We start from the raw sequence: 26,284 nt of genomic DNA on the forward strand, positions 1-26,284 counted from the left end.
TAATGATTACAATTAAACTTTCATATATTATAGATTCATTATCCACCAACTGAAATTTGTCAGGTCTTTTATTGTTTTAATACTGATGATTTTGGCATACAACTCCTGATAACCCAAAAAACCTGTCTCAATAAATTAGCATATCAAGAAAAGGTTCTCTAAACGACCTATTACCCTAATCTTCTGAATCAACTAATTAACTCTAAACACATGCAAAAGATACCTGAGGCTTTTATAAACTCCCTGCCTGGTTCATTACTCAAAACCCCCATCATGGGTAAGACTAGCGACCTGACAGATGTCAAGAAGGCCATCATTGACACCCTCAAGCAAGAAGGTAAGACCCAGAAAGAAATTTCTCAACAAATAGGCTGTTCCCAGAGTGCTGTATCAAGGCACCTCAATGGTAAGTCTGTTGGAAGGAAACAATGTGGCAGAAAACGCTGTACAACGAGAAGAGGAGACCGGACCCTGAGGAAGATTGTGGAGAAGGACCGATTCCAGACCTTGAGGAACCTGAGGAAGCAGTGGACTGAGTCTGGTGTGGAAACATCCAGAGCCACCGTGCACAGGCGTGTGCAGGAAATGGGCTACAGGTGCCGCATTCCCCAGGTAAAGCAACTTTTGAGCTACAGAGAAGCAGCACTGGACTGTTGCTAAGTGGTCCCAAGTACTTTTTTCTGATGAAAGCAAATTTTGCATGTCATTCGGAAATCAAGGTGCCAGAGTCTGGAGGAAGACTGGGGAGAAGGAAATGCCAAAATGCCTGAAGTCCAGTGTCAAGTACCCACAGTCAGTGATGGTGTGGGGTGCCATGTCAGCTGCTGGTGTTGGTCCACTGTGTTTCATCAAGGGCAGGGTCAATGCAGCTAGCTATCAGGAGATTTTGGAGCACTTCATGCTTCCATCGGCTGAAATGCTTTATGGAGATGAAGATTTCATTTTTCAGCACGACCTGGCACCTGCTCACAGTGCCAAAACCACTGGTAAATGGTTTACTGACCATGGTATTACTGTGCTCAATTGGCCTGCCAACTCTCCTGACCTGAACCCCATAGAGAATCTGTGGGATATTGTGAAGAGAAAGTTGAGAGACGCAAGACCCAACACTCTGGATGAGCTTAAGGCCGCTATTGAAGCATCCTGGGCCTCCATAACATCTCAGCAGTGTCACAGGCTGATTGCCTCCATGCCACGCTGCATTGAAGCAGTCATTTCTGCCAAAGGATTCCCGACCAAGTATTGAGTGCATAACTGAACATTATTATTTGTTGGTTTTTTTGTTTGTTATTAAAAAACACTTTTATTTGATTGGATGGGTGAAATATGCTAATTTATTGAGACAGGTTTTTTGGGTTATCAGGAGTTGTATGCCAAAATCATCAGTATTAAAACAATAAAAGACCTGACAAATTTCAGTTGGTGGATAATGAATCTATAATATATGAAAGTTTAATTGTAATCATTACATTATGGTAAATAATGAAATTTAACACTATATGCTAATTTTTTGAGAAGGACCTGTATAGATATACACTACTCAAAAAAATAAAGAGAACACTTAACAGTGTTCATCATCATGTTTGATTGCAGTGTTACCGGGGTTAATGTGCCAGGAGCGGTCCGTGACCGCTCCTGGCACATAGTGCCGGATGTCAGCTGTAATAATCAGCTGACACCCGGCGGCGATCAGCCTCGCCCCCCCCCCCCGCGAGCGCGGCCGATCGCCTATGATGTACTATTCTGTCCATGGGAAGTAGGGCCCGGGTCACATGGACGGAATAGTACGTCTAATGGCAGAAAGGGGTTAAGAAATGGGGTATGTGAACTTTTGAGCACAACTGTATATATATAATACATAGCACACATATTTATAATATATAATACATAGCGCATATATCTAATATATAATAAACAGCACATATTACGCTCCGGTTCTGGCAGGGGAATGTCTCTTATGTTCCCTTACAAACCTGTGTGCGGGTACAATAGCTGGGCCATTGCATTAGCTGCCCCATGAAGAAGTTCAGGGACCATATTATAAAAGAATCATTTATCTATTATGGGTGCATTACATACGATCAGCTCTTTAAGCTCCATGTAAAACAGACAATAATAAGAGTTGCTTCAGCCAGAGAACATAAACCTAATCCAGGATGCTTACTACACTCAGCAGTACGTGACCTACATACCACGTGACCCATCACTAGTCTCGTGCTCAGTACACTGGACCGCAGCCCAATCACTTGCTCAGTCTGCGCAGCCAGGGTTCTCCCCAAATGCTGCGTCTCTTCTTTTAGTACGCAAGTGTGCTATTCACGAAGCTGCGCCTCAATCCCCACAGTGACGAGAGGGCAGGGAAGGATAATGTGCGCATGCGCACAAGTCCCATCCTCTGGGCGGACTCCCAGGCAGTTACCAGGAGGAGGAAGGTGGCGGACGTCTGGCATCCTGCGAAGGTGAGGAGCAGCTCTACATAGCGGGCTCTGGGGACGGGTGCACCGTGTAGGCCATACAGCATGAAGGGAATGTTGAGCTATTGGCCATTTTGGTCAATCCCTCACCATTTCTATATTCTGCATATGAGGCATTTATAGAGATAAACAACATCTTCTGCATTACGATTGTCCTCTAAGAAAATATCATTTTCTAAATATTAGTTATTATTACATTTGGTAAAACATAACATCAGTCATGTAGACAATATATGTTTTCACACACACAAAACATAAAAATAATGTATGTTTATAGTTTTAATAGCATTTCAGACTGTTGTGAAACATCCTGTATCTGCTGATAAATTTAAAGTGAACCTGTCACCTGTTTTTCTCTCATAAACCCTGCCCATCACCTTTAAGATCGTGTGAATGGGGTTCCTGCAACCCCTTTATATCCTCAGAGGGGCCCCTGCATATCTCCGAAAATCTGTTTTATACATGTCCCCCTCTGCATGTAAGTTGCGCGGTCCTTTGTGCTGCGGCAGTGCTAGCCTTTGGGCCCTCTGCCTGTAAGTTGTGTGGTCCGGTGTGCTGCGGCAGTGCTAGCCTTCTACATGTAAGCTGCGCGGTCCATTGTGCTGCGGCAGTGCTAGCCTTCTACATGTAAGTTGTGTGGTCCGGTGTGCTGCGGCAGTGCTAGCCTTCTACATGTAAGTTGTGTGGTCCGGTGTGCTGCGGCAGTGCTAGCCTTCTACATGTAAGTTGTGTGGTCCGGTGTGCTGCGGCAGTGCTAGCCTTCTACATGTAAGTTGTGTGGTCCGGTGTGCTGCGGCAGTGCTAGCCTTCTACATGTAAGTTGTGTGGTCCGGTGTGCTGCGGCAGTGCTAGCCTTCTACATGTAAGTTGTGTGGTCCGGTGTGCTGCGGCAGTGCTAGCCTTCTACATGTAAGTTGTGTGGTCCGGTGTGCTGCGGCAGTGCTAGCCTTCTACATGTAAGTTGTGTGGTCCGGTGTGCTGCGGCAGTGCTAGCCTTCTACATGTAAGTTGCGCGGTCCGGTGTGCTGTGGCAGCGCTAGCCTTCTACATGTAAGTTGTCCGGTCTGCTGCGGCAGTGCTAGCCTTTCGGCCCTCTACATGTAAGTTGCGCGGTCCGGTCTGCTGCGGCAGCGCTAGCCTTCTGGCCCTCTGCATGTAAGTTGCGTGGTCCGGTCATCTGCGGCAGTGCTAGCCTATGGGTCCCTCTGTATTTAAGTTGTGCGGTCCAGTTTTCTACGGCAGCGCTAGCCTTTGAGCCCTATGTATGTAAGTTGTGCGGTCCAGTTTTCTATGGCAGCGCTAGCCTTTGAGCCCTCTGCAAGTAAGTTGTGCGGTCCAGTTTTCTACGGCAGTGCTAGCCTTCGGGCCTTCTGCATGTGAGTTGCACGGTCCAGTCTGCTGCGGCAGTTCTAGCCTTCGGGCCTTCTGCATGTGAGTTGCACGGTCCGGTCTGCTGCGGCAGTTCTAGCCTTCGGGCCCTCTGCATGTGAGTTGCACGGTCCGGTCTGCTGCGTCAGTGCTAGGCTTCGGGCCCTCTGCATGTAAGTTGTGCGGTGCGGTCTGCTGCGGCAGCACTAGCCTTTGGACCCTCTGCATGTAAGTTGCGCAGACCGGGCCACGCAACTTACATGCAGAGCAGGACATGAATAATACACATTTTCGGAGGTATGCAGGGACACCTAGGAGGCTATAAACGGGTTGTAGAAACCCCATTCACATGATCTTAAAGGTGATGGGGGCAGGGTTTGTAACAAAAAAATACTGGTGACAGGTTACTTTTAAGGTGGTGGGCTCTGATACCCTCCACCAACATATCATTGATGTAACGGGGTCTTCTTCTGTCTGTCCCCGCCACTGCCTGACACAGCTGTTCCCAGCGCTTATCTGGTTCCATAGTACCAGTTATTAATGGTGTTACATCACTTTTTACTGGAAGCTCCTGGGATGCATTGCAAAATCCCTAACACAACTTGCCCCCTGCTTATATGCCGGTTATGATGCTTATGTGGGCCCATTAGACCCCCTCCAGCACCCAGGCCAATATGTGCTCTTTCTGTACCTCCTGTATGTGCGCTATGTTATTGCTTCTGCCATGTGTTTCTCGTTTCCATTTGTTCTATTTTCTATCTGAAAGTTAGGAAGAAACAGTAATGCAAAGGAAAGGAGTAATACAAAGAGTGAAGGAGCAGGATACATACAGGTTTGCTTCCACGTAAACATGGATATGCATAGGAACTGTAGACACAAAACGGTAGCACATTTGTAACCAAAACTGTTTGAAAATGACTGTTGGGATCCGGTATGCCTGTGTTCACATTATGTATGTTACGTTGTTAGGCTACGTTCACATTAGCGGTGCGTCGGGCGCAGCCGCGGCGACGCATGCGTCATGCGCCCCTATATTTACCATGGGGGCGCATGGACATGCGTTATCTTGCGTTTTGTGACGCATGCGTCATTTTTGGCGCAAGTGCCAGGGCGCAGAGGACGCAGCAAGTTGCATTTTTTTTTGCGTCCAAAAGCATGCCAAAAATGTACGCATGCGTCACAAAACCATGCGTTTTTGCATGCGTTTTGCATGCGTTGTGCGTTGCGTCGCCGACGCAACACACAACAACGCAAATGTGAACGTAGCCTTAAACATATATGCCTAGAAAATCTTCCAACGTATCCATTAAAGCACCACTCCAGCGTTTTTTTTTAATGCTGTGCTGGAGTGGTGTCACTAATCTAAGTTCCCTGCACTTTGTCTCACACCTACCAGCCATCATCTTCATCTTTTATCAGCACCACCGGATCGCTCTAGTGTTTGCTGGGCATGCCAGAAGTTGCACCTCTGACTTCCGGTCAGTTAGAAGTTGCGGTCGCAAGAGGGTGCCGTGGAACCGGAGCAGTGCCAGAAACTGGTGAAGACGGCAGCTGGTAAGTATATTACTAGGGGCAGGGAACTTAGATTAGTGGCATCACTCCAGCGCTGAAATAAAAAAAAACGCTGGAGTGGTGCTATAAATGGATGCCTCCAGTGCATGTCATACACTGGTCCATAAAATCTCACTATAAAATTTATTACCGGTATATTGTTTTTGTTACTGAATATGTTGGTATGGAATAGAATAGTGTACAGCAGAATTATTTCCATTGTTTTGCAGCATGCCCAACGTATACCGGTCTCATGGAGGCAGAAAGGTCAACCTTTGGGACTCCGTCAGACTAGTAGACCCTATAGACACCTTTATCATGTATGACAGGTGCTTCTTCCGGTCTACACACTAACTGGAGATTAGAGCTTTTAGTAATGGATTATTAGCAGGAATATCAAATTCCCAAGAGCTGCTCTCCAGGCGCAGAAGAAAAAAAAATCTATATTGAATGTGTAAAGCAGGAAAGCACAAATAATAAATTGCAATTTTGGCCTGATAGCAAATATTACCAGAAGCAAAGATGGACTTCCTTAGTCATTAGATAAATTTAAGTACCGTATATTAATGTGGTGACGTTTCAAAGTACAACCTTTTTGAAACTTTTGTGTTACATGTATTTCTTAAAAAAAATTGCATTTTTTTATTATAGTTAAAAAAAAAATAATAGTAATAGTAATTTAGCAATTTTCACATTGCCCACAGTTTTTGTCTAAGTTCAGGAACAGTTTTCAGCTGGCTCCCTATCACCAAAAGCAGGATAATAATGACACGTCTAAGCATTGCCAAAATAAAAAAAAATACATTTAACACAAAAACTTAATTTAACAATAGGTCATTATCTAATGATAGATTCCCTTTAGGCCCCCCTTCAAATTTTTTATGTCCATATGTGGTCCGTTTTTTAACCCCTTCATGACCCAGCCTATTTTGACCTTAACCCCTCCATGACCCAGCCTATTTTGACCTTAAAGACCTTGCCGTTTTTTGCAATTCTGACCAGTATCCCTTTATGAGGTAATAACTCAGGAACGCTTCAACGGATCCTAGCGGTTCTGAGACTGTTTTTTCGTGACATATTGGGCTTCATGTTAGTGGTAAATTTAGGTCAATAAATTATGCGTTTATTTGTGATAAAAACGGAAATTTGGCGAAAATTTAGAAAATTTCGCAATTTTCACATTTTGAATTTTTATTCTGTTAAACCAGAGAGTTATGTGACATAAAATAGTTAATAAATAACATTTCCCACATGTTTACTTTACATCAGCACAATTTTGGAAACAAAATTTTTTTTTGCTAGGAAGTTATAAGGGTTAAAATTTGACCAGCGATTTCTCATTTTTACAACGAAATTTACAAAACCATTTTTTTAGGGACCACCTCACATTTGAAGTCAGTTTGAGGGGTCTATATGTGTGAAAATACCCAAAAGTGACACCATTCTAAAAACTGCACCCCTCAAGGTACTCAAAACCACATTCCAGAAGTTTATTAACCCTTCAGGTGCTTCACAGCAGCAGAAGCAACATGGAAGGAAAAAATGAACATTTAACTTTTTAGTCACAAAAATTATCTTTTAGCAACAATTTTTTTATTTTCCCAATGGTAAAAGGAGAAACTGAACCACGTAAGTTGTTTTCCAATTTGTCCTGAGTACGCTGATACCTCATATGTGGGGGTAAACCACTGTTTGGGCGCACGGCAGGGCTTGGAAGGGAAGGAGCGCCATTTGACTTTTTGAATCAAAAATTGGCTCCACTCTTTAGCGGACACCATGTCACGTTTGGAGAGCCCCCGTGTGCCTAAAAATTGGAGCTCCCCCACAGGTGACCCCATTTTGGAAACTAGACGCCCCAGGGAACTTATCTAGATGCATAGTGAGCACTTTGAACCCCCAGGTGCTTCACAAATTGATCCGTAAAAATGAAAAAGTACTTTTTTTTCACAAAAAAATTATTTTAGCCTCAATTTTTTCATTTTCACATGGGCAACAGGATAAAATGGATCCTAAAATTTGTTGGGCAATTTCTCCTGAGTACACTGATACCTCATATGTGGGGGTAAACCACTGTTTGGGCACATGGTAAGGCTCGGAAGGGAAGGAGCGCCATTTGACTTTTTGAATGAAAAATTATCTCCATCGTTAGCGGACACCATGTCGTGTTTGGAGAGCCCCTGTGTGCCTAAACATTGGAGCTCCCCCACAAGTGACCCCATTTTGTAAACTAGACCCCCCAAGGAACTTATTTAGATGCCTAGTGAGCACTTTAAACCCTCAGGTGCTTCACAAATTGATCTGTAAAAATGAAAAAGTACTTTTTTTTCACAAAAAAATTCTTTTCGCCTCAATTTTTTCATTATCACATGGGCAATAGGATAAAATGGATCATAAAATTTGTTGAGCAATTTCTCCTGAGTACACCGATACCTCATATGTGGGGGTAAACCACTGTTTGGGCACTCGGCAGGGCTCGGAAGGGAAGGCGCGCCATTTGACTTTTTGAATGGAAAATTAGCTCCAATTGTTAGCGGACACCATGTCGCGTTTGGAGAGCCCCTGTGTGCCTAAACATTGGAGCTCCCCCACAAGTGACCCCATTTTCGAAACTAGACCCTCTAAGGAACTTATCTAGATGCATATTGAGCACTTTAAACCCCCAGGTGCTTCACAGAAGTTTATAACGCAGAGCCATGAAAATAAAAAATAATTTTTCTATCCTCAAAAATGATTTTTTAGCCTGGAATTTCCTATTTTGCCAAGGGTAATAGGAGAAATTGGACCCCAAATGTTCTTGTTCAGTTTGTCCTGAGTACGCTGATACCCCATATGTGGGGGTAAACCACTGTTTGGGCGCACGGCAGGGCTCGGAAGGGAAGGCACGCCATTTGGCTTTTTAAATGGAAAATTAGCTCCAATCATTAGCGGACACCATGTCACGTTTGGAGAGCCCCTGTGTGCCTAAACATTGGAGATCCCCCAGAAATGACCCCATTTTGGAAACTAGTCCACCAAAGGAACTAATCTAGATGTGTGGTGAGGACTTTGAACCCCAAAGTGCTTCACAGAAGTTTATAACGCAGAGCCATGAAAATAAAAAAAAAAAATTATTTTCTCAAAAATGATCTTTTAGCCTGCAATTTTTTATTTTCCCAAGGGTATCAGGAGAAATTTGACCCCAAAAGTTGTTGTCCAGTTTCTCCTGAGTACGCTGATACCCCATATGTGGGGGTAAACCACTGTTTGGGCACATGCCGAGGCTCGGAAGTGAAGTAGTGACGTTTTGAAATGCAGACTTTGATGGAATGCTCTGTGGGCGTCACGTTGCGTTTGCAGAGCCCCTGATGTGGCTTAACAGTAGAAACCCCCCACAAGTGACCCCATTTTGGAAACTAGACCCCGAAAGGAACTTATCTAGATGTGTGGTGAGCACTTTGAACCCCCAAGTGCTTCACAGAAGTTTATAATGCAGAGCCGTGAAAATAATAAATACGTTTTCTTTCCTCAAAAATAATTATTTAGCCCAGAATTTTTTAATTTTCCCAAAGGTAACAGGAGAAATTTGACCCCAATATTTGTTGTCCAGTTTCTCCTGAGTACGGTGATACCCCATATGTGGGGGTAAACTACTGTTTGGGCACATGCCGGGGCTCGGAATTGAAGTAGTGACGTTTTGAAATGCAGACTTTGATGGAATGCTCTGCGGGCGTCACGTTGCGTTTGCAGAGCCCCTGATGTGGCAGTAGAAACCCCCCACAAGTGACCCCATTTTGGAAACTAGACCCCGAAAGGAACTTATCTGGATATGTGGTGAGCACTTTGAACCCCCAAGTGCTTCATAGAAGTATATAATGCAGAGCCGTGGAAATAATAAATATGTTTTCTGTCCTCAAAAATAATTATTTAGCCCAGAATTTTTTATTTTCCCAAGGGTTACAGGAGAAATTGGACCCCAAAAGTTGTTGTTCAGTTTCTCCTGAGTACGCTGATACCCCATGTGTGGAGGTAAACCACTGTTTGGGCACACGTCGGGGCTCAGAAGGGAAGTAGTGACTTTTGAAATGCAGACTTTGATGGAATGGTCTGCGGGCGTCACGTTGTGTTTGCAGAGCCCCTGGTGTGCCTAAACAGTAGAAACCCCCCACAAGTGACCCCAATTTAGAAACTAGACCCCCAAGGAACTTATCTAGATATGTGGTGAGCACTTTGAACCCCCAAGTGCTTCACAGACGTTTACAACGTAGAGCCGTGAAAATAATAAATCATTTTTCTTTCCTCAAAAATGATGTTTTAGCAAGCATTTTTTTATTTTCACAAGGGTAACAGGAGAAATTGGACCCCAGTAATTGTTGCGCAGTTTATCCTGAGTATGCTGGTACCCCATATGTGGGGGTAAACCACTGTTTGGGCACACGTCAGGGCTCGGAATTGAGGGAGCACCATTTGACTTTTTGAATACGAGATTGGCTGGAATCAATGGTGGCGCCATGTTGCGTTTGGAGACCCCTGATGTGCCTAAACAGTGGTAACCCCTCAATTCTACCTCCAACACTAACCCCAACACACCCCTAACCCTAATCCCAACTGTAGCCATAACCCTAATCACAACCCTAACCCCAACACACCCCTAACCACAACCCTAACCCCAACACACCCCTAACCCTAACCACAACCCTAATTCCAACTGTAGCCATAACCCTAATCACAGCCCTAACCCTAACCCTAACCCCAACACACCCCTAACCCTAATCCCAACTGTAGCCATAACCCTAACCACAACCCTAACCACAACACACCCCTAACCACAACCCTAATTCCAACCCTAACCCTAAGGCTATGTGCCCACGTTGCGGATTCGTGTGAGATTTTTCAGCATTTTTGAAAAATCCGCGTGTAAAAGGCACTCCGTTTTACCTGCGGATTTTCTGCGGATTTCCAGTGTTTTTTGTGCGGATTTCACCTGCGGATTCCTATTGAGGAACAGGTGTAAAACGCTGCGGAATCCGCACAAAGAATTGACATGCTGCGGAAAATACAACGCAGCGTTTCCGCGCGGTATTTTCCGCACCATGGGCATAGCGGATTTGGTTTCCATATGTTTACATGGTACTGTAAACCTGATGGAACACTGCTGCGAATCCGCAGCGGCCAATCCGCTGCGGATCCGCAGCCAAATCCGCACCGTGTGCACATGGCCTAATTCTAAAGGTATGTGCACACGCTGCGGAAAACGCTGCGGATCCGCAGCAGTTTCCCATGAGTTTACAGTTCAATGTAAACCTATGGGAAACAAAAATCGCTGTACACACGCTGCGGAAAAACTGCATGGAAACGCAGTGGTTTACATTCCGCAGCATGTCACTTCTTTGTGCGGATTCCGCAGTGGTTTTACAACTGCTCAAATAGAAAATCGCAGTTGTAAAACCGCAGTGAAATGCGCAGAAAAAACGCGGTAAATCCACCATAAATCTGCAGCGGTTTAGCACTGCGGATTTATCAAATCCGCAGCGGAAAAATCCGCAGAGGACCAGAATACGTGTGCACATACCGAAACCCTAACCCTAACCCTAGCCCTACCCCTAACCCTACCCCTAACCCTAGCCCTAACCCTAACCCTACCCCTAACCCTACCCCTAACCCTAGCCCTAACCCTACCCCTAACCCTAACCCTACCCCTAACCCTACACCTAACCCTACCCCTAACCCTAGCCCTAACCCTACCCCCAACCCTACCCCTAACCCTAACCCTATTCTAACATTAGTGGAAAAAAAAAATTCTTTATTTTTTTTATTGTCCCTACCTATGGGGGTGACAAAGGGGGGGGGTCATTTATTATTTTTTTTATTTTGATCACTGAGATAGGTTATATCTCAGTGATCAAAATGCACTTTGGAACTAATCTGCCGGCCGGCAGATTCGGCGGGCGCACTGCGCATGCGCCCGCCATTTTGGAAGATGGCGGCGCCCGGGGAGAAGACGGACGGACCCCGGCAGGATCGGTAAGTATGATAGGGGGGGGGGGAGCACGGGGGGGGGGGGGGATCGGAGCATGGGGGGGTGAATCGGAGCGCGGGAGGGGTGGAACGGAGCACGTAGGGGGTAGAACGGGGCACGGGGGGGTGGAACGGAGCACGGGGGGGTGGAACGGAGCACGGAGGGGGGTGGATCGGAGTGCAGGGGGGGTGATCGGAGCACGGGGGGGTGATTGAAGCACGGGGGGAGCGGACAAGAGCACGGGGGGGAGCGGAGCACAGGACAGAGGGGAGCCGGAGCAGTGTACCGGACAGATCGGGGGGCTGGGGGGGCGATCGGTGGGGTGGGGTGGGGGCACATTAATGTTTCCAGCCATGGCCGATGATATTGCAGCATCGGCCATGGCTGGATTGTAATATTTCACCCGTTATAATAGGTGAAATATTACAAATCGCTCTGATTGGCAGTTTCACTTTCAACAGCCAATCAGAGCGATCGTAGCCACGAGGGGGTGAAGCCACCCCCCCTGGGCTAAACTACCACTCCCCCTGTCCCTGCGGATCGGGTGAAATGGGAGTTAACCCTTTCACCCGGCCTGCAGGGACGCGATCTTTCCATGACGCCACATAGGCGTCATGGGTCGGATTGGCACCGACTTTCATGACGCCTACGTGGCGTCAAAGGTCGGGAAGGGGTTAAAGACTGCAAATACACAAGCACACCCATTGTATTCAATGGTGGTGCACAAGTGTCAGGTTTTTCAATCGGGCTGCAAAATGTCCCGCACACTGATGACAGATGGCTATATCCGTGTGTCATCAGGGTGACACGTACTGGCGCCTGGGAAAAAAGCAGTACAGTTCACACTGTTCCCAGGTGCCGGGTGCTGAAGATAGCTCTCATCATTGTCGCTTGCTCTCCCTTCGCTCAGCGCGACCAGGCAACAATGATAGGAGTTGTATTCAGCACCAGCTGTGTACATTGTGTGTAAAATTAAGAATTAAATAAGTTGACGTGTGCTCCCAACTAATTTTGATAACCAACAGAGGTACAGCCTATGGCTGGGGACTGATGTTACTATTCTGGGAAAGGAGACAAAATCCTAAAAGATTATTAATAACAGCTCACAGCTATTTGCTTAGCCTTTACTGGTTAGTTTACAGGGGACCCCAGAAATAAAAAGACATAGGGTCCCCCAATAAATTCTAATTAGCATAGACTAAACAGACAGCTGTGGGTTGATATTACGGTAATAGCCAGGAAAGGGGCCATGGATATTGGCTTCCCTCCTAGGCTACCAACATCAGTGGTCAGTCACCCCAGAAATGGAACATCCATAAGATACGCCAAATCTGGCACTTAGCCTCGCTGTTCCCACTTACCCTCTCCCTACGTCATTGTTTTTCCTGGGGTCCCCCTGTAAACTAAACAGTAAAGGCTAAGCAAACACCTGTAAGCTGTTATTAATACCCTGGGAACATTTAGGGCTAATGGCCCCTTTCCCAGATTATTAATATCAGATGATAACGGTTGTTTTTCCCTCTGCTGGTTATGGAAATTATGCAGGAGCCCAATCTATTTTTTTTTTACATTATTTAATTTATTTAACAATAACAAGAACAGAAAATACAAACACAAAGCACTGATTATATAGCACGCTGACATATTTTTATCTATCTTTTTATTTATCTTTTGTGGAAGGTCGGCTCACTTAGCTGCTCCGCTGCTCCTTGAGGTAGACACAGGCACACATGGGGATAAAGTCTCTGGGTGGTTTATTGTATCATAAACCAAAACCACAAAATGGTAACAGAAAAACAGCCTGTTCGGCTCAAAAGAAAATAAATAGTTCATACCCAGTCCTGCCCAGTACTTCTGGGACAATGCATATGGCAGCTCTCGCAGGAGCTTCAGTATAGAGACTTCCTTCCCTCCACACAACACAGACAGAGGAAAAAAAACAGCTGGACATTTATTTCTGCAGCCACATCTTTGAGGTAGAGATGTAGTGAGTAGGCGTCCTCCCCATCTCTTACCTACTCACCTAAAATCCCACCCATAACATGGCCGCTTAACTCCTTCAGCACATAGCATGCTGAAAAGAAACTTATCACAGAGGAATGCAATCTCCATGACATATATTTCCCCTCACATACCGTGCCAGTGACCCTGTCACACTTTCTTTTTAATTTCTGTGCTGCATTTCATTCCATACGTGTCACACTGACAGCTTACGGACACACGGATGTCATGTATGTACACACGGATGGCACACGGACACGTAACCCGGATCTCACCAGTACTGGTTTTTCTAGTACCAAAATCACCAGGACGTGTGATTAAGGCCTTCACCTGAATGTGAATTCAGTTACCAATGGAGGTTATTCTTTGTATAGTAAAACGCTACACAATTTTCTAATGTATTTTCTCTATCTATTCCTTGTGTTTTTTAAGGATATGTACAGTATTTGCTGAAATAGGAATGTTAAAAAATGGTTCAGTTTATCTGAAACTTTTATCATCAATACCACTATTGTTGTCATCATCATCATTACCGTCACTACAATGGCGGCATGTTTGCCTTAGGCTACAAGTCTGCAGTCACTCAATGTGACTGCAGATTTGTGAATACTCACATAGTGTTCACTGTGTGCTCTGACGATTTCCCGATTCTGGCACCGGGAGAAGGCTGTGATGTGACCACAAGTATGCGATTTGCATACTTCCAGCCACATCCCGACTAGACGTGTCCTGCCTTGCTCAATTCACTTGCATTGAGTGAAGTTGCGCACGTCAAGTCGGCATGTGACCTCATGTATGCAAATCGCATATTTGCGGTCATGCCCCTGCCACTCCCAGCGCCAGCATCGGGTAGTCTTCACAGTGCACATAGAATGACTGCAGACTTGAGCCCTAAGGAAAACCCTTTTAATATTCAGATGGGTGAGGATGTTTGCAATAAATGACGTTGTGTTTTGTTGTTTGTTTTTTACACAGATCGCTATAAGAGGAGTGATTTCTTTTTTCCCATCATGACCCAGTTCGGAGTACCAAGGAACCCTGTAAATTGGGTCTCCCACATCACCGCAGCTGTGGTGTCACAGCCAGGTTTGTTATATTAATTTAAGTTATACATTGCTCTATTTTATTTCATCTTGTTGGTTTTCTAAATTTTGCTTTTACTCTGTAATCAGCAGATTGTAAGTGCAATCTTGTAAAAGGGGATGCCTTAAAAAATGTATAGCCACCAATGGCTGCATTGTAATTCCCTATGTAATCAGTCAGGTCTTCCCAGACACCGAATGACACATAAATCTGCGTAAATCCTCCAATCTTTCTGCCTCACTCTTTGTAAGTAAAGCATTAGTTATGTGAGCTCTTTTGCCCTTGTATTCTGCTCATGAACCAGGCTGCCCAGCATGAACAGAGGTCACACTGTAATAGGAGTACTGATACGCATTTTAATAAGGTGGGTGTCACAATCCCCATCTCTCACTGTATCCTAGGGACAGGTCAACCGTCCTATGGATTACAGGGACGTGTCGAGCTGTCAGTCTTGTGAGTGACAGCTCTGTCATCCTTTAGTATGCAGAAACGTGCTGGTTTGTCAGTTTTGTATATAGGATTTCTTTCCAGCCCAGTTTGGCCAGGCCTGCTGGAAATCCTCCAGATGTCGCCCTTTCATGGTGATTACATGGCCATTTAGCTGGCTGGCCTTGCTGGGACTATTTCTAGTTGTAGCTTTCAGCTCAGGGGTGTTCTGCTCTGTGCTCTGAACTCTGATATTCTGATCTTTGTTGCTGGATCTTGGATTTGCCTTTTGAATACAAGTTTTTATTACCCTTTTGCCTTGATGCACTCTGACCGTGGAATTCTGACCGTGGACTGTGACCTGACTACGCTTTTGTCTCTTCCCTCTGTTTATGATGTTATAGGATGTTTCGCCCCCAGCAGTTTACCCTTGGGAATATTTCGCCCCCGCACATTTCGTCCCCAGCATTTGGCCCCCAGGATGATACTTACCTGTCGCAGCTGCAGCTCCTTGGGTCGCGGAGTGCAGTCTAGCGGTTCCCTGTGACGTCACATGGAAACAGTTGATTTAACATGTTACAAAAGTGCAGCACTCTATACAGTACTTTTGTGACATGTGGATTGATGACAGACGTTGAATTGATGAACCACAAGGACAAACGGGGGCGAACTGCTGGGGGCGAAATGTACCCGGGGGCGAACTGCTGGGGGTGAAACATCCAGATCCCGTTTAATGACGTTCTCTCCTGGCTCTTGCCCTCGGACTCCTTGACTTCCCTTGCATATGAAGAGAAGGACAGCACCACAGCAATTGTGAAAAAACAGCTCCCGTATTTATTCTGCCATCTGCAACGTTTCGGTCTGTGGACCTTTTTCAAGCATAGTGAAAAGACAATACAACCACCATTATATACCTTTAGGCCAAACCCATTAATTAACTAGCAACCAATGGTATGGCTCTATACACCTAGAAAAAATTACATCATAATATAACATACATATACAAATATAAAAACAGTCCCACATTGCCAGCCCCCTGTATATACTAACCGCTAACATAGTCCAACTACCTCTGATCGCTCACCGCTATTAAATCGCGCTCATAAATCCCCAATAAGTCCTCAAAGTCAACAATGTAAACAAATACCGCTCACACCAATCCGAGTATTGCATCCACGATTGTCATGGCATTGTGGGCGTATTCAAGACAGGAACAGTCCAATCAGTTCATAAATCTCAGATCATGTGATCGCCATACGCCCAGCATGCAGCGCTCCTCACCGCGCTAGTTCATAGGCTAATAGTCCACATGTCAGTTCCAAACAAACAACGCCCACTTCTGTCCAATGGTATACTTATGTTGCGCATGTCCGTGACGTCATCCTCGTCCATGGCTCATATGCGCATGTCACAGTTCCGGAATCCAGCAAAATCAGCACACCGAGTCCACTAAATCGGCAACTGCGCATGACAGAAGAATTCTCCAGATATTTCAATCGGCGCGCATAAATAAATCCAAGCGCATAGCTAAGTAAAGTATCTCTTCACTCCAGGTCCATAATGTATAATAATATAAAGTACAACATTTCCCCAATGGAAACTTATACGTTTATCCTCAATAACGGCTATATATTATGGACCTGGAGTGAAGAGATACTTTACTTAGCTATGCGCTTGGATTTATTTATGCGCGCCGATTGAAGCGCTATGTGACCGCTCACTGGAGCCACCTGTAATGAAGAAATATCTGGAGAATTCTTCTGTCATGCGCAGTTGCCGATTTAGTGGACTCGGTGTGCTGATTTTGCTGGATTCCGGAACTGTGACATGCGCATATGAGCCATGGACGAGGATGACGTCACGGACATGCGCAACATAAGTATACCATTGGACAGAAGTGGGCGTTGTTTGTTTGGAACTGACATGTGGACTATTAGCCTATGAACTAGCGCGGTGAGGAGCGCTGCATGCTGGGCGTATGGCGATCACATGATCTGAGATTTACGAACTGATTGGACTGTTCCTGTCTTGAATACGCCCACAATGCCATGACAATCGTGGATGCAATACTCGGATTGGTGTGAGCGGTATTTGTTTACATTGTTGACTTTGAGGACTTATTGGGGATTTATGAGCGCGATTTAATAGCGGTGAGCGATCAGAGGTAGTTGGACTATGTTAGCGGTTAGTATATACAGGGGGCTGGCAATGTGGGACTGTTTTTATATTTGTATACAGTGGGGCAAAAAAGTATTTAGTCAGTCAGCAATAGTGCAAGTTCCACCACTTAAAAAGATGAGAGGCGTCTGTAATTTACATCATAGGTAGACCTCAACTATGGGAGACAAACTGAGAAAAAAAAATCCAGAAAATCACATTGTCTGTTTTTTTAACATTTTATTTGCATATTATGGTGGAAAATAAGTATTTGGTCAGAAACAAAATTTCATCTCAATACTTTGTAATATATCCTTTGTTGGCAATGACAGAGGTCAAACGTTTTCTGTAAGTCTTCACAAGGTTGCCACACACTGTTGTTGGTATGTTGGCCCATTCCTCCATGCAGATCTCCTCTAGAGCAGTGATGTTTTTGGCTTTTCGCTTGGCAACACGAACTTTCAACTCCCTCTAAAGGTTTTCTATAGGGTTGAGATCTGGAGACTGGCTAGGCCACTCCAGGACCTTGAAATGCTTCTTACGAAGCCACTCCTTCGTTGCCCTTGGCGGTGTGCTTTGGATCATTGTCATGTTGAAAGACACCGCCACGTTTAATCTTCAATGCCCTTGCTGATGGAAGGAGGTTTGCACTCAAAATCTCACGATACATGGCCCCATTCATTCTTTCATGTACCCGGATCAGTCATCCTGGCCCCTTTGCAGAGAAACAGCCCCAAAGCATGATGTTTCCACCACCATGCTTTACAGTAGGTATGGTGTTTGATGGATGCAACTCAGTATTCTTTTTCCTCCAAACACGACAAGTTGTGTTTCTACCAAACAGTTCCAGTTTGGTTTCATCAGACCATAGGACATTCTCCCAAAACTCCTCTGGATCATGCAAATGCTCTCTAGCAAACTTCAGATGGGCCCGGACATGTACTGGCTTAAGCAGTGGAACACGTCTGGCACTGCAGGATCTGAGTCCATGGTGGCATAGTGTGTTACTTATGGTAGGCCTTGTTACATTGGTCCCAGCTCTCTGCAGTTCATTCACTAGGTCCCCCCGCGTGGTTCTGGGATTTTTGCTCACCGTTCTTGTGATCATTCTGACCCCACGCGGTGGGATTTTGCGTGGAGCCCCAGATCGAGGGAGATTATCAGTGGTCTTGTATGTCTTCCATTTTCTAATTCTTGCTCCCACTGTTGATTTCTTCATTCCAAGCTGGTTGGCTATTGCAGATTCAGTCTTCCCAGCCTGGTGCAGGGCTACAATTTTGTTTCTGGTGTCCTTTGACAGCTCTTTGGTCTTCACCATAGTGGAGTTTGGAGTCAGACTGTTTGAGGGTGTGCACAGGTGTCTTTTTATACTGATAACAAGTTTAAACAGGTGCCATTACTACAGGTAATGAGTGGAGGAAAGAGGAGACACTTAAAGAAGAAGTTACAGGTCTGTGAGAGCCAGAAATCTTGATTGTTTGTTTCTGACCAAATACTTATTTTCCACCATAATATGCAAAAAAAATGATAAAAAAACAGACAATGTGATTTTCGGGATTTTTTTTTCTCAGTTTGTCTCCCATAGTTGAGGTCTACCTATGATGTAAATTACAGATGCCTCTCATCTTTTTAAGTGGTGGAACTTGCACTATTGCTGACTGACTAAATACTTTTTTGCCCCACTGTATGTATGTTATATTATGATGTAATTTTTTCTAGGTGTATAGAGCCATACCATTGGTTGCTAGTTAATTAATGGGTTTGGCCTAAAGGTATATAATGGTGGTTGTATTGTCTTTTCACTATGCTTGAAAAAGGTCCATGGACTGAAACGTTGCAGATGGCAGAATAAATACGGGAGCTGTTTTTTCACAATTGCTGTGGTGCTGTCCTTCTCTTCATATGCATCGGAATTTATTTACTGGGATGGATCCCCTGGTGAGGACGTGCGTCCTGTTGTTCATAGAGACGTTGCCATTATAGGGTGCGGCTTTACTACTAATTTGATACTTTCCTTGACTTCCCTGACTTAGGCTTCTTTCACACTAGCGTCGGAATCTCCCCGTCGCAATGCGTCGGGGAGAGATTCCGACGCTAGCGTTTAACGCTTTGCACAATGGGTGCAGCGGATGCATTTTTCCGGCGCATCCGCTGCCCCATTGTAAGGTGCGGGGAGGTGGGGGCGGAGTTCCGGCTGCGCATGCGCGGTCGGAAAAAGCGGTCCGTCGGGAGAAAAAAACGTTACATGTAGGGGTTTTTTTCCCGACGGTCCGCCAAAGCACGACGCATTCGTCGCAAGATGGATGCGAAGTGTGCAAATCCGTCGCAAATGCGTCGCCAATAGAAGTCTATGGGGAAAAAACGCATGCTGCAAGCACTTTTGCAGGATGCGTTTTTTCTGCAAAACGACGCATTGTGACGGATTTACAAAAAACGCTAGTGTGAAAGTACCCTTAGACTTGTCCTTGAGAAGTGACTCAGTGTCACAGTGGGCACCAACAATATTTAAAAGTATATAAATAATATTAAAAAAACATCCTTTATCTATAAGTGATATATATGGAACTCCTGGAATTCCTTTTTATTGTTCAGAATTTTTTTTAAGCAGACTGGGTTTTCTTTTGCAAACACATATAATATTAACTTGGTATTAGAAAATTCTACTTGAATGTTTTCTAGGCACACTGTGCACGTCCAGGTGCTCACAAAGGGATGACATTTCACAATGCATAAAAACTTTTCTGTTTACCTCCCCTCAACAACAGATCTCCGGCATTTTACTTGCTTGTTTAATGACAGGGTCAGGGAAGCAGGAATGTTGTATTTCCACTTTTGGTTAAGTTGCCATAACATTTGTGCAGGAATGAAGGCACTCCCTACTAACGGCCACTGACTGTGAATGTATCGGGCTAAACTTTACAGAAAGCAACTGTTCATAATTTTCTAAGGGTTTTGTCCCAGATACTTGTATATCCCGATAAGTGAAGTCGCTACCTTTAATTTGGAATTACACACATCATATCACACTACATACATTCTGCTCTACAATATATGTGCAAAAAGAGGCCCTTTTAGCCAGTGTCGGCCAAGAATTGGGGGAAAAACTTCTGAAGTTGCCCCTGAAGCGCATTTGCGAAATGTTGTAGTCTTTTCACTACAAAAGACTTTGACTACAGAAAAGATGTGAGGATTATTTTTCTTTTTTTCTTTTATGCATGTAAAAATGTCACTTTTTATGGAGCAAGAGATCTATCTATCTATCTATCTATCTATCTATCTATCTATCTATCTATCTATCTATCTATCTATCTATCTATCTATCTATCTATCTATCTATCCAGTCACAAAGTATTGTAGGTATTGTAGGCATATTTCATATAATGTACATTGTGCATTGCCCCTTGAGCCGTGCACCATATTATCCACCCAATCTTTCAAAGACTGTTTTTAATTATTTATTTACGGTAACTGGATCCTAAGCTTTCCCTCTTCATTTGAGGTCTAGGCACTGATTTAGGTAAATCTTTACTATAGGGTCCTATCTAACAAAGGTTGCCTTGTCATTGGCAAATGGGCTTGAAATATGCATATAATGTCTGTAGACTGCTGTTTCCTAGTGTTTGTATTTATAAACCTGCGTATGTATATTAAATGGAATACCAGTAAGATCACTACCCCCTAACTATTCATATGCACATGTAGCTATTTCAAAGACAATATATAGAAAAAGTATTAGAGCAGCACAAAAAACACAAAAGTGAAAATAGAAAAATAGAGTCGGGTGCAGAGCCCCCCAGGCTTGAAAAAGGTTCACATCTACCAGAACCGAAACGTTGCTGAGATGGGCTAATAAAAGTAGCTGCTGCTTTTTTCACTACTAATGGTGTGCTGCCCCGTTTTTTGTATTTCAAAGACAAGTTACTGAGAAATCCAGTAACCAGTGTTTGCATTGATATAAAAATCAGGCTGAAGAACTATTTGTAGATCTAAAGCCTCTGTCACTCCAGCTCTTTTCCCACCCAGTGCCGTCTCTTACTTTGACTGATGGCTCCTTTGCTTGATGTCACATGGCAGGAGGCGATGCTGGGCGGGGAATAGAGCTGGAGCGACATAGGCTTCAGAACTACAACCTCATTTACCATATATACTTGAGTATAAGCCAAGGCACCTAATTTTGCCACGAAAAACTAGGTAAGCTTATCGACTCGAGTATAAGCCGGGTATGCATTGTCCACTCATCTCTGTCCTGCTATGCATGGCTCCCCCATCGCTGTCCTGGTATGTGGCTCCCCTCCCCCATTTTGTCCTGGTATGTGTGGCTCCCCCGTCCTGTCCTGGTATGTGTGGCTCCCCCGTCCTGTCCTGGTATGTGTGGCCCCCCGTCCTGTCCTGCTATGTGTGGCCCCCCGTCCTGTCCTGCTATGTGTGGCTTCCTCTGTTGTATGCATGGCTCCCCTGCTCCCGCATAGCTCACCGCACATTCCATCATTGTATGCATGGCTCACACCCCCCATCCTAGTCACTCTTCTCGCGCCGTCGCTGCATCTTCGTTGTCCCGGCGCTGCAGCTGGTACCGCTCATTAAGGTAATAAATATGCGCTCTACGCCTATGGGAGTAGAGACGCATTAATATTCATTACCATAATGAGGGGTACCACGTGACCGCTCAGCAAAAAGAAGAGCTGCCGGGATGGAGATGCAGCGACGGCGCGAAGAGGGTGAGTATGATGTCTTCTGTTAGCCGACTCCTGCCGCTGCTCCGCCGCTCCCCCGCTGGCTTTTTGGACAATGACTCGTGTTTAAGCCGAGGAAGGCGTTTTCAGCACAAAAAATGTGTTGAAAATCTTGGCTTATAGACGATTATATATGGTACATATAAATTCACACACTAATTTCTTTTTCGAGAATAGACTGGCCATGTAAAGGTATTGCTGGATTTCAGCTACATGTGCATATAAATAGTTTTGGGGTGAAATCCTTCCCTGTAATAAGGGAATTTGTCAATACCATCAACCCCGTCCCAGTCAAACAACATATATGCCCTGTGAGGCACTGAGCATTTAACTCTTTATTTGCATATAAAAACACTGATTTCCCTGGAATGCAGTAAGAGATAGAAGACATAAAGGTTTCCATTGATTTACATGTCAAAGACTTGAATGCGTCTATAGAAAACACCAAAACACTGACTATCTAATGTCAATAATTCCTTATTGTATAGATTTGTGTGAAAATCATTGAATGGATACATGACTGAGTCATCATACAGAATTAGAATATTTCCTCCATGACTTCCCTGATGGCGATACTTCTGTGATTCATAGGATGCCTTACATTGTATTAGACTCTGAAGAGCGGGGCGACACGGACAGCGGTTAGTGCGGTTTGTGAGCCCACCGTCTCAGAGCCTGGGGTCATGTTCAGTAGGAGGAAGGTTTTCTGTCTGGGCAAAGTAGTCACAGTTTTAAACCATGGCTATATAATTAATCCAGATTTGATAGATTGCAGTTATGAACACCACCCGTATACCGCTCACATTCTCCATCCTGATTCTAGGCCCATATTCACATCTATATTAGCAGTTTTATTCATTGAAGATCATAAAGTAGATTCCATTTAGACCAATAACTACATTTGGCATTGATTTCTAGCTGTGTTTCGGATGTATGCATAATTCATACTTAGTAATACGATGGCTTTATAATTGTATTATTATCCTGTGTACTAGCAGCAAGAGATCCAGCTGTTGTCGAGCGGACAAATTTGCTGAATATGGCAAAGCTCAGTATAAAAGGACTCATTGAATCGTCTCTGAGTTACGGCCGAACCCTGGATTCAGATTACCCTCCTCTACAGCAATTCTTTGTTGTGATGGAACATTGCCTCAAGCATGGGCTTAAAGGTACAGTACATGCCATCACTACTGCAGTGTCAATACATATGTGCCTGTGTCCATGGCTGGTGATTTCATCCCTCACCGGATTTAATAACACTTCACCTAAACTAAATAAAGGTGTTTCTGCTCATAGCGAATCTTGATTGACCATCAGTGCTTGTTTAAAGGCCCAAATGGTATGGACTGTATCTAAACTGTATGAGAATGATCGATTATCAATAGATTGTTGGCTGGGATGCAAACGATGCCGATATTCCGGGGCTGTCTGTAAAATAGGACACTTTTTTTTGCTCTGTCTGTAAAAAAATGTAAGGTGTCCATGATTTTTTGGTAGCTGAAGAAACTTATGCAGATTATTTAGTCTCTAATTCTCATCATTTTACAGTTTATAGTGAATGCAGCTGATGTCTTCATATCAGAATTATAGATATGGTTCACTTATAATGATTTATTATGGTTTTCCAATGTGTCTGTGTCCACAGTGAGACTTGCTGCCGTAGTTTGAAGTCAGCTGGCAATTAAGTATTTGATCGCTCGTCATCTGATCGCTGTCATGTTTAAAAAGGTCATTGATCGTCATTGATCAGGAATGGGCATTGTTCTGAACACTAGTCTGCCGTCATCCCGTGTAAAAAGGCCGTAGGGCTCGCTCACACAGCTGTCGATTCTCTCATGCGAGAGTATCAGGCCCATTATGCTAAAGTTGTCATCTCAGTGTGATGTGATTCTTTAGGATGAGAGATTTGCAGCACAGGTATGGAGAAGATGGAGAGCTTAATTTCTCCATCTTTTCCATTGTCTGTGTCCACGGTAATTGGGCTTCACTCGGATGGACCTGCTCTTCCCCATAGTATAACATTTGTCTGCGTGCTATCTGATAAAACATTGCATAGCACTTGTCCGTGTTATACGCTAGTGTGAGCGAACCCTTAAAGGGGTACTTTGGGGGAATAAATTCATATACGTAACGTCATGAACTATAAAGGCTTACATCCATACTAGTGCTTTTGATTGTCACAGCATCTGCTATTCAGAACTATCCACTGTGACAGAAGGTGCTGAATGCGCCCCCTGCCTTCTGGGACACTATGATCAGGGATGTGAATTGCTCATGGGGTGTCTAATACAAGCCAGCCCCCTGATAACAACTCCCCCATACAGTCACAGATCAGCAAAAGTGTGGCTTGTCTTGCTTGTACTGCAGTCTGTGCCCCCTAACCAAGCCAGATGTCGATATGAATACCTGTTATTTTCCCTGGCTAAGCCCTTTAAGAAGCGAATTGGATGTAATAAGAACCTGACATTGGTGCAGTATTAAGCATTAGCCCTTGGTATAACGTAAATTGATGGTTACTTAACACAGAAGTAAAATCTAAAAGAAATCTGCAGTTATATTGCTCCCAGTGCATCATAAATAATAATCAGACTTGCAAAAAGAATAATAAAAACAAAACACTGTATACACTGCGCTTGTAAATAATTTAAATATGTTCTTCTTGGAAGTGAGAAAATCCTTCCTTAGCTTTAACAGAACAATTTGGTGTCCTTTGGAGATGGTGGAGAAAATATGTCCAGAAGCAGAAGAAGTTGCAGCCAGTGTGAGGGATTTACCAGGACTCAGGTGTGCAGTTCATGTTCTGTTGCAACCTGTTCTTTTATGTATTTCATTTATGTCCCATATTAATCCAGTATCATCAATTTTGGTTGCCCGTCTTCCTCTTAGGACCCCCCTTGGCCGAGCTAGAGCCTGGCTACGGTTATCGATGATGCAGAAAAAACTAGCAGATTACCTGCGCTGCCTGATCATGCGCAGGGACATTTTAAGGTCAGTCCCTCCTCTACCTTAAATCGTTTCTGACTTTTAGGCCGGAGTCACACTATAGCGTAATACGGACGAGTGCTATGTGATAAAAAATCGCATAGCACTCGGACCAATGATAATCTATGGGGCAGCTCCCATCATCCGTTGTTTTCTTTGCCGTATTATACGTGTAAGAGAAATCGCAGCATGCTGCTATTTGCACCGTATTATGGCCGAGACACGCCAATGAAAGTCTATGGGGGCGACAAAAACTCGCACACCGCATGAACCATCAGTGTGACTTGCGAGAAATACGCACCAGTGTCCTTTAGAAAAGCCGGCAATTCAGTGCGGTGTAATGTAAAATCTCACTGACAGGTTAAAATAGAATAGATAAAATAAATGTCTACTGTACACATAGTATAGGTATATATATATATATATATATATATATATATATATATATATATATATGTATATATATATATATATATATATATACATATATATATATATACTGTATAAATATATATATATATATATACATATATATATATCATTGACACACACACGTATAAATATATTTATATTTAATACAGAGCTAGATAGCAGAATAGCCAGTAATTCAATTGTTGGGTTCTGTAAAATCATTGCAGAACCTGACAGGATATGAGACATGGTTTACATACAGTAAACCATTGCATATCCTTTAGCTTTTTATATGTCCCTCACTAATAATGTTACTAGTGTGTGTGTGTGTGTAAAACTTTGTAACTGTAGGTGTTAAATTAAAGGATTAGATCACTGAAAAAACTGGCGTGGGCTCCCACGCAATTTTCTCTGCCAGAGAGGGAAAGCCAGTAACTGAGGTCAGATATTAATAGCCTAGAGAGGGACCATGGCTATTGGCCCCCCAGCTAAAAACATCTACCCCAACCACCCCAGAAAAGGCACATCTGGAAGATGCGCCTATTCCAGCACTTAGCCACTCTCTTCCCATTGCCCTGTAGCGTTGACATATGGAGTAATAAGGGGTTAATGTCACCTTGCTATTGTAAGGTGACATTAAGCCTGGTTAATAATAGAGAGGTGTCAATAAGACACCTATCCATTATTAATCCAATAGTATGAAAGGGTTAAAAAATACACACACACATTAAGAATAAAGTACTTTAATGAAATAATGAAACACATGGGGTTTAACATCTATTGAGTCCATTACACTCTCAATCCAAGCGAAGCCCTCGTTCTTCTGTAAAAAAAATTCAAAATAGAAAAGCAACAATATCCCATACCTGTACGCTGTACAGTCAAGTCCCACGCTGTGATCCATCTCAAGGGGTTAAATAGTTTACAACCCGGAGTGGTGCTAATTCTACAAGCCAGGCTGTAAGCCATGGAGGAATGAATGAAAAGCTGCCTGCGCAGCCTCCTTACATGACTCGACATGAGCTCATTAGCGTGGGAAACTATTGAACCCCTTGAGATGGATTGCAGCGTGGGACTTGACTGTACAGCGGACAGATATGGGA

The 26,284-nt window shown here is 44.0% G+C and overlaps 1 protein-coding gene across 9 annotated transcripts in view; it reads left to right on the forward strand.

Moving 5' to 3' along the window:
* Window positions 1–2,340: 2,340 nt before the first annotated feature.
* RUFY2 (RUN and FYVE domain containing 2) overlaps window positions 2,341–26,284 on the forward strand; it is a 192,566-nt gene continuing 168,622 nt past the window's right edge. For 2 of the 9 annotated variants that reach the window (XM_069753419.1, XM_069753422.1), the window contains exons 1-6: window positions 2,398–2,459; window positions 5,262–5,396; window positions 14,365–14,475; window positions 22,784–22,957; window positions 24,455–24,572; window positions 24,675–24,776. In XM_069753419.1, the coding sequence (XP_069609520.1) occupies window positions 14,400–14,475; window positions 22,784–22,957; window positions 24,455–24,572; window positions 24,675–24,776 (470 nt within the window). In that variant the 5' untranslated portion in view covers window positions 2,398–2,459; window positions 5,262–5,396; window positions 14,365–14,399. Of the gene's footprint in view, window positions 2,460–5,238; window positions 5,397–14,364; window positions 14,476–22,783; window positions 22,958–24,454; window positions 24,573–24,674; window positions 24,777–26,284 lie in introns of all 9 variants that reach the window. The other 7 variants (XM_069753427.1, XM_069753421.1, XM_069753425.1 and 4 more) reach the window with 6 other exon arrangements.

Source organism: Ranitomeya imitator, chromosome 2, assembly GCF_032444005.1.
Source record: "Ranitomeya imitator isolate aRanImi1 chromosome 2, aRanImi1.pri, whole genome shotgun sequence".
NCBI lineage: Eukaryota > Metazoa > Chordata > Amphibia > Anura > Dendrobatidae > Ranitomeya > Ranitomeya imitator.